This window comes from Triturus cristatus, chromosome 8, assembly GCF_964204655.1.
Source record: "Triturus cristatus chromosome 8, aTriCri1.1, whole genome shotgun sequence".
In the NCBI taxonomy this organism is placed as follows: Eukaryota; Metazoa; Chordata; class Amphibia; order Caudata; family Salamandridae; genus Triturus; species Triturus cristatus.
This window is the reverse complement of record NC_140591.1, coordinates 606045928-606055409: the sequence shown is the minus strand read 5'-3', so window position 1 is coordinate 606055409 and position 9482 is coordinate 606045928. Positions and strand designations below refer to the sequence as shown.

General features: G+C 50.1%; 1 protein-coding gene across 1 annotated transcript in view; it reads left to right on the top strand.

The window, feature by feature from the left end:
• Nucleotides 1–728: 728 nt before the first annotated feature.
• The window catches only part of EDNRB (endothelin receptor type B), a 138994-nt gene continuing 130240 nt past the window's right edge, over nt 729–9482 (top strand). The window contains exons 1-2 of the mRNA XM_085622076.1: nt 729–928; nt 2648–3224. Coding sequence (XP_085478202.1) covers nt 2757–3224 — 468 coding nt within the window. The 5' untranslated portion in view covers nt 729–928; nt 2648–2756. The remainder of the gene's footprint in view (nt 929–2647; nt 3225–9482) is intronic.

The following is a 9482-nucleotide window of genomic DNA, read 5'->3' as shown; positions in this document are numbered from 1 at the left end:
ACTTTGCTTGCTTTCAACTTCTTGGAGCGCCTCAAAGACTCCGGCTGGGGTGGCTGGGCGCTCTACGGTTCATAGAAATGTAGAATTGTGGATACTACATTAAAGGAGCAGTTAACAGTATAGATATTTGCAACAGCTCGTATCATTTGTTCTTGGACGTACATAGTGGTATAAATGAAATGTTAATTAGTGACAACGTGATCTAAAACACAGGCAAAGGGAAAGGAGGAAAGTGGAGCCAGCGAGGAGGAAAGACCGTAATCGAGGCGAGAGAGAACTGCATAAAGGGGAGTATGAAACTTCGGGTGCACTGCACTCTTGTGGGTTCGCTTTACGAAACCTAAAGTCTATATTCCCGTCGATATGCTACGTGTACACAAAGTAGCATGTCTGGAGGCCTGGAGTTTATTTTACATTGTGCAATTAGCCGGTACTTTCATAAGCATATGGGGAGCAAAAGTCCATAACGTTTTCGGATTTTAAGACATTCCTTTGAAGTCTGTTTCTATGACGTAGTTATCTATTATCTAGAAATATGCGCATTACATAGATAAACATAGTCGACTCATGGCCCACCAGGCTGATGGGCAGGGTTCGGATGATGCTGTCCAGGCAGCTGCACGAGACAGAGAGGCGAGGCCGCGTGCCCTCTAGGAAGCAGTGGGCGGAGCCAGCTCGTAATTGATGGCAACCATTTGACTAATTCTCTTGGACTCCGTTACATACACACCCCAGGAGCGAGGTCTGGCTCAGTCGCTGCTGACGTCCTCTGTGTCATCTCAAGGGAGGCCGGGTGGGACACTCCAATCCCAGGGGCTCAAAGTGCAAGCAAGCCAAGAGCAATCGAACTGCTGGGGATTACGCCAGAGTCCAAAAGCAAGCCCCACCGCCGACAGAACGACATGCTTGTGTTGGGACAGCGGGAAAGGTAAGTCCTTTTAAAGTACAGCATGCAATATAGGCAGAGACATCCGTAGAAGAGGTGCTGCTCAGCACACCGTAAGAAAGCACCCTTACGATGGCTGAACAGCACCGGCGTGTACTGAGTGGAAATTACATCTAAACAGACTTGTCACGTGTAGAATGTCATTCATGCTATCTAAAGTATTTCTGTTTGAGAAAATTGCACATTAGTATATATGGTTCTGTGAAATTGTGAAACAAGCGTTTTTATCAATTTCGCTTCTAAATATTTTAAGATAGACGTGGACGAGAAATGTAATTTTGAAAGATAGTTGGGAATGTGGTTTAACATGACAGCTCCATCATGTCTGTTTAACCCTGCATCATGGAGGAAGGAGTCCGCCAGGGATCCGGTTGGTGTTTGTTTTTGCTAGTCATATACAGGTTAAACAATGTTTACATGTGGTATTTCGAGGAGGAAGAGCGCAGGTTGCCGGTTTACAAGGGTCTACGGGTGGCATGTTCCCTTCCTTATAATGAGAGAGTCGCTTTAGTGCAGGCAGACGCCCGTGCCCTGCGTGTGTTTGCAGGGGGGATTATTTGATGCTTATGGAGCAGTGCTTTAAATGGGCCGGTACTGTCCGGTACGGAGTACCGGCATTTTTTTATTTTGAGAGGGTGAGTACCGGCACTTCTGAAGGGTGACCTAATACTTTTGATTGTTAAGTACCGGCACTTTTCAGAAACAAGCAGGTACTCTGTTACAGAGTACCTGCACTTCTATTTTTCAATTTCAAGCACTGTATGGACGGGTGGTTTGGGCCAGTGGCGTAACGCAAAATGACCCCCCCTCCCCCCACCACGAAAATGCGGTGAGGGGCCCCGAGTCTCCTGTTGGGTTGAATGGGTTTCTTCTGACGCATTGGAGCCCCCTAGAGGATTAGGGGGCCGCCTGCACCGCAGGGGCTACGGGGGCATGTGTTGCGCCCCTGATTGGCAACAGTTTGCCTTACTGCCACAGGGCCCAATAGAATTAAGGACAATGGCCCCTAGTCTCCCATAACTGACAGACATTAATTTGCATACTGGCTGACTTGGGGCACCCTGAAGAGATTGTGGATCCCTGAAGGGTTGGGACCACACCTGTGCTGCAGGGGCCTGCGTCATGCCCATGGGAAGTATGGGGTCACTCACTCTCATGGACACTATCGTTTTAATGATAGGCGTACCTCTACCCAGGGTTTCTAAGTTACTCCTTCTACCTGTCTTTCCTCCACCGATTGTCTAGTATTCTTTTCTACCTTTCACTTCTCCTACCTTTCTCTTTTCTTTATCACTCTCTTCCCCTCTTCTGTATTCTACTTGGGCATAACACCCTTCTCTCGCTGACATCTTTATTTGTCACATTTCTCGTGCCTCCTACGATCGTCCTTATCTATTTTCTCTCCTTTCGTTCTCCTGTGCTGTCATTTTTTCCTTCCTTCAATTCACTTTCTCCTTTTCTTTCTTTTGATTCCTCTCTCTTCCAAACTTCTCATATTCCTCCACTCACCCTATAATCACGAGTCCTCACCAAAGAGTAAACCCCAAAGCTAGGCCCCAGGCTGGCACTGTGTTAAAACAATTCTGAGCCTGTGCCCCGGTGCCACCGCACCAGCTGCGCCAATGATAGCTACGTCCCTGTTTGGCAGTGTACCTGAGGTCTGGCTGTGCTGATGCGTGTTTTGTCTGTCTCTCTGTCTAGGTTCGGGCTGGAAGCAAGTTCCCTGTAAGCACCGTCGCCCCGCTTCGTGTTTCTCAATCTCTGTCCGCAGTTCACGTCACCACACGAGAGAAGGCACTTGTCAGTCAGCATGAAGGCACGCTCCTGCATCCCGGCGCTGCTGTTCGTCCTCACGTGTGCTCTGCTGGTGTTAGGGCAGGACAACGGGTCCCCTGTGAGACCGGCCTCCAATGACGAAGCCTCGGCCTCGGTGGCTGCGGCTGCCCCCGTAACCTCGGCAGCAGGTCTGGGTTCACCTTCGGACACTTCTAATGTCGCTGCGCCTCAAAACGGTTCGAAGACGCTGAGAACGGCGGGGTCCAGGCCCCTCTCCCCTCCCATGTGCACGGGAATGCTGGAGATTAAGAGCTCCTTCAAGTACATCAGCACGGTGATCTCGTGCGTGGTCTTCGTGGTGGGGATCATTGGTAACTCCACGCTGCTGCGCATCATCTACAACAACAAGAGCATGCGCAACGGGCCCAACGTGCTCATCGCCAGCCTGGCGCTGGGCGACCTGCTGCACATCATCATCGACATCCCCATCAACGCCTACAAGGTAAGGGGAGAGGGGAGGCGGGAACCGGGCAGCGGATCGCACTCAAGCGCCACTCACTTCACAGGTCCAGGGCGGCACCCACTGACCGATGCGCAGCGCCACACAGGGACGGAGCAGCACAAAGCCCCCACGTAACTGTGCACAACTGCACACAGGTACTGAACTGCACAATGCACCGACTGAGCCCTGCACGGGTGCCCCTCACGCCCCCTGCACAACCTTACACAGGTACTGAGCTGCCCATAGCACCGACCGACCCCTTGCACAAGTGCCCCTCACATCCGCTGCACAAATTTACAGTTACTGAGCTGTCCATAGCACCGACTGACCCCCTGTGCAGGTGCCCCTCAAGTACTTTTCTCTGTTACTGAGCTGCCCATTGCACCGACTGGCCCCTGCAGAGGTGCCCCTCACGCCCCTGCACAACTATACACAGCTGTCTATGGCACAGACTGAACTCTGCACAGGTGCCCCTCACGCCCCCTGCACAACTTTACACAGTTACAGAGCTGACCATGGCACCGACTGACTCTTTGCACAGGTGCCCCTCACGCCCTCTGCACAACTTTACAGTTACTGAGCTGTCCATAGCACCGACTGACCCCCTGCACAGGTGCCGCTCACTCCCCCTGCACAACTTTACACAGTTACAGAGCTGTCCATAGCACCGACTGACTCCTTGCACAGGTGCCCCCCCCCGCACAACTATACACAGCTGTCCATGGCACCGACTGAACTCTGCACAGGTGCCCCTCACTCCCCCTGCACAACTTTACACAGTGAGTTACAGAGCTGACCATGGCACCGACTGACTTCTTGCACAGGTGCCCCTCACGCCCCCTGCACAACTTTACAGTTACTGAGCTGTCCATAGCACCGACTGACCCCCTGCACAGGTGCCGCTCACTCCCCCTGGACAACTTTACACAGTAACAGAGCTGACCATGGCACCGACTGACTCCTTGCACAGGTGCCACTGCCCCTCACGCCCCACGCACAACTATACACAGCTGTCCATGGTACCGATTGAACTCTGCACATGTGCCCCTCACGCCCCCTGCACGACGTTACGCAATTACAGAGCTGACCATGGCACCGACTGACTCCTTGCATAGGTTTCCCTCACGCCCCCTGCACAACTTTACAGTTACTGAGCTGTCCATAGCACCGACTGACCCCCTGCACAGGTGCCGCTCACTCCCCCTGCACAACTTTACACAGTAACAGAGCTGACCATGGCACCGACTGACTCCTTGCACAGGTGCCACTGCCCCTCACGCCCCACGCACAACTATACACAGCTGTCCATGGTACCGATTGAACTCTGCACATGTGCCCCTCACGCCCCCTGCACGACGTTACGCAATTACAGAGCTGACCATGGCACCGACTGACTCCTTGCATAGGTTTCCCTCACGCCCCCTGCACAACTTTACAGTTACTGAGCTGTCCATAGCACCGACTGACCCCCTGCACAGGTGCCGCTCACGCCCCCATCACAACTTTACACAGGTACTGATCTGCCCATGGCACCGACTGACCCCCTGCATAGGTGCCCTTCAAGACCCCACACAACTATACACAGCTGTCCATGGCACCGACTGAACTCTGCACAGGTGCCCCTCACTCCCCCTGCACGACGTTACGCAATTACTGAGCTGTTCATGGCTCCGACTGACCCCTGCACAGATGGAACAAGGAAAACAATAGACGCCTTACACACACCCCATTACAGCTTTTCAAAGGTAATGGGCAACACATGGCACCCAGATTTCTCCACACGGCTGTACACAAATACTGAGCTGCCATTGGCACCGACTGGCCCCTGCACTGCTTGATACAGGTACACACACACACACACACCCGGACCCTCATTAGCGAACCACTGCCAGATAGCTTAAAAAGTGGCCCACATTTGCAAATCTAGCCAGTTTTTATCTTGTAAAGTCACACTGTATGGGCATTCTGCAAGGCCTGGGATACTGCATGCATGTGTGGTTGCTGCAGGCAGTGTTTGTGGCAGTATTTGAGAAATCAACAGGAAAACCCGATCCACCACGTCATAAAACACGCCCTCAAACTGCTAAAAAACGGGTCCACACACTCATCCGTCATACCAGCCCATCATTCACTTCCTGATTGCTCTATAGACCATTCCGACCCTGCCACACACACACACACCACAGCTTCACATGTGTAATGAGCGACACATGGCACCCACATGTCCTCCGTCGCTTTACAAAGCTAGCTGAGCTGCGCATGGCACCAACTGGCTCCTGCAGAGATGGTCCAAGGTACTATGAGGCAGAGCCCCCCACATACCCTGCACCCGCTGCCCCCGAACAGATGGGCGCAGGGAATGAAGGGAGGCAGTACCCTTACACGGCTTTATAGGGACTGAAATGCGCATGGCACCCGCGTGTCATGTACAGTTACACACAGGTCCTGGACAGTACATGCCACACACGCGAAACATGGCACCAATCTACCCTTGCCCAGCTAGACACAGGCTTACTCCTGAACAGCACATGGCAACGCACAGCTACATAGATGTTTTGGGTGGCATGTGATACCCACGGGTACTGGCAGCAAAATAAACCTACTACACGTACACGCCTGTTCAGGGCTACACAGTTTCCGGGCCGAGCATGATACGTCAGCATGGACTCGGAAAGCTGCGCACAGTAACGTATGGAAACATGATACCCACGTGCAACACTTAGTATGTTGACAGTACGTTACACCTGCTCACAATAGCGCAACCACAGACCTAAGCAGTTTACTGGGTGTATCGCACGCTCTGACACAAGCAGCACAGGTTGTAATTCCCGTTTGACTGAATTGTGTGTTCCTCAGTCATTCGCGATTTTCAATCGCACTGAAGGTATTTTTTTTAACCTCCCAGAAATTGTTGATCTATGCATGCACATCATGGGGGGAAATATATTTATATATTTATTTACTTACTTTACCAAGACTCGAACCAGTATTTTTTGGTTACAACGTCTGCAAGCCGGGCATTAGGCAGTTGTTACATTATTCTAAAACTTTGCTTAACGTTATCGGAGAGGAAATGCTGCCTAATGCCCGGCTTGCAGACGTTGTAACCAAAAAACACTGGTTCGAGTCTTGGTTTCCCTATTTAACTAAAATGTGTGATCCTGAGCAAATCACTTTGTCTCCCAGCGTAGCAATACTGGGAAGGCCTGGAAACGATTCAGTTTGCAGAGTATGCGCTATAAGAAACAAGCTTAAAAGGTGGTCGCTCCCATTTGAATTGTGCATATGTATCGTCCAAAGTCGATAAAACCAACACCGCCACCTTCCGAGGTTGGTAAAATGAGTACCACATCTGCGCCATCTTTACGAGGTTGGTAACACGAGTACCACATCTGCACTTTAATACGGTGGATACGGCATCTCTTTCTTACTGTTGTCTTGTGACAAAGTGAGAAGTGCATTGTGGGATAGGGTACGTGTGACAGCCTTGAACAGTCAGACCGGTGACAAACTATGCCGGAAGGAGGCCGCGCAGCAGATGGCTTTACCTAAATAAACAACTGCCACGGAGACCATTGGAATCGGAATTCCACTGCGGGGCCATGTGTGCATTGATGCTGGCAAACGTGTTTGTTTCCGTGGGTGGCCTTTGTCGTGGAAACAGCAGCAGGCACGCACTGGTGGGGGCTGCAGCTGACCAGCTTCAGTGGTTCCTTCTGCATCCAGTTGTGGTACCCCTGCGTTTGTATGAAGTGGATTACAGATGTCTTGTGTAACAACAAAGGAACGTGCTGCTAGTTGGTTAACAATACAAACTGGCACAGTTTGAAAAACAAGCTTTACCTTATTCTACACAAGGAATTCAAACATGGCTTGCGACTGAGCGCTGAAACCCACCTTAAATGTAGGCTGTCCTCAAAAACATGCATAACATTAGTGCCAGCCTTTTGCAATCCGTACTCTTACAGCTTCAAAGACTCTTCTACATCATGCAAAATACGCCCAGGAAGAGGGTGGCAAGGGTACTTGCCGAATGTTGCTCCCTGCCCCACCACCTCATCCTGACGAGGAGTCTCCAACCAGCCAGGAAAGCAAGCACCAGCCAGAAGGAATTCAGACAGCAAAGGCAGGAGGTGCAGATGCCAGGAGAGCAGTGGTCCAGAGTGTGGCATCCGCATCTTGTCAGTGAGGCACCAGGGACAGTAGCCCAGCAAGGCACGGTGCCATGGGCCCTGGTGCAAACACGGAAAACGACCCCTGTGACTGCTATTGGGTTAGCAAAATACAGCAATTATCAGGGTTCAAAGGGCCCCTCAGGGATGTGGGCCCTGGTGCCACTGCACCCACCGTGCCAATTGTATCTACAACCCTTGAGCAGGGGGCAATTCACAACATCATTACTGAGTACAGGAAGCTGGCAGGAGCTCTCTTTTACCAGTCTTGCATGGCCCAATGTGTGTCTAAATCAGGGCTTCAAGTGGGATGAATAAAAATGGGGGGGGGGGGGGGTTCTCAAATGGGTATGGTCAATGTAATTAAGGGCATGGCCTAAAATCACATAAACTAAAAATCTGTACTTAGCATAGTGTTACATCCAGATATATAATACAATAAGTAACATTACATGTGCGACAAGCCAGGGCTATTGGCTTTGTCAATGGTTGTTAGGTGTGTAAGATAAGTAAGCAACAACTATGGCTTTGTCGTATATAATATTGAAAATTCTTAAATTCCGAAATGATGGCACTGTGAAATAACTATAAGTAGTCTCTTTGAAGTTACATCAAAGGCAGTGAAGGGTGATACTACCATAGAGTTCACATTTGTTTTCACCGTGAGGGCAAAAATGGAGAGCCCGCGTCAAACCCATCTAATCATCAGCTTTTCAGAACTGTTGGTGCTGAGCTCCGGCAGGACCCGGCCCACTTAAAACCCTGATCTAAACTGTTAACAGAAACATTGGAAAGCTCCCTCAGGATCACTACATTTTATTTTACAGAGCAGAGAGCATGTTTGCTTTACCACAAACCACCAGTGCTAAACTCAAAGGGCCGACTAGTAAATGCACCTAAGAGCGGAAGTCCTGACCGCCCAACTTCTTCAGCAGGGCGCTCCGTGGCCTCTCTCGTCACAATTGTAGCAGATTAACTGCTCCATGACACACAGAACTCCTTCATTTATATCCCAGGGGCTCTGAATTAGCCCTTTCTTGTCCTTCTAATTACTTGTGGCCGAGATTTCATAGATACAGTCCTGACAGCCCATGGCGAGGTCCGCCCCCTGGTCTTGTTGGAAATGGGCGTGATGGGGGGGCAGGGAGGAAGCACTGTAGCTGCCTGGACAAGGCTTTTAATTATAAAAGAGCGCGGCACGCTGTCAAGCAAAAGCCAAACGCGCCAGCAACCTCCCCCCCCGTCTATCTTTTTTAAATTTAGAAATGGCAAACACCTTTATTGATATAACGAGTGGAAAGAAATCAAAACATTTCCCGTGAAAATCTGCCTGGCAGGGACTCGAACTCCTGATCTGCAGAGTTACACAGGCAGGATAAAACTCTCAGGACGATTCTGCCACCAGCAGGGAGCAGATCGTTGCCTTTGCTTCCCTCTGTTCGTTGGGCTTCTTTTGTCAACAGATTTGCAATCCAGTCCCCTCTAATATCTCCAACACACAAGCATCCAGTCCCTGCACACCTTTTAGTCTTGTTTGTTAAATGCAATGAGCACACACCTGCTTTATGGAGACTTCACAAGGAAGATTGTTGGCCTCCCATATAAGGTGCAACCATAAAGTGCCAATGATGCCCAACTCTTTCATTATTTCTCCGTTTCCAGCCACTGCTTTGGGTACATTGGCTAGGGGGCGGCCATTTAAAGCTTTCCTTTTCCAGGGTTTATACTTAATGAACGTGATTTGTAGGGTTGTGAAAAGCAGGTGTTACTGTTCATTTTAAGGACATGTCAATGACAGGCTGAACAGCTTGTTAATTGAGCAATCGAATAGATACATTGAGGAAATTCTACATGAAATATGAGGGAACTGGACCTCCATGCCACATATGTCAACTATTCCGCTGCGGTTGCACACCCATCACAACAGAAGACACGCTACACCACCAAGCAGCCTTTCAGGCTAATGTTCAAAGCTATGTATACCCAAAAGCAACTTGAAAGCATTTCTAATATTTTTTGGGGGGATTTTCAAGGGTGTCTTCTTCTATGTCTCCAATTTAAATATTGTATATTATTGTATCATTTA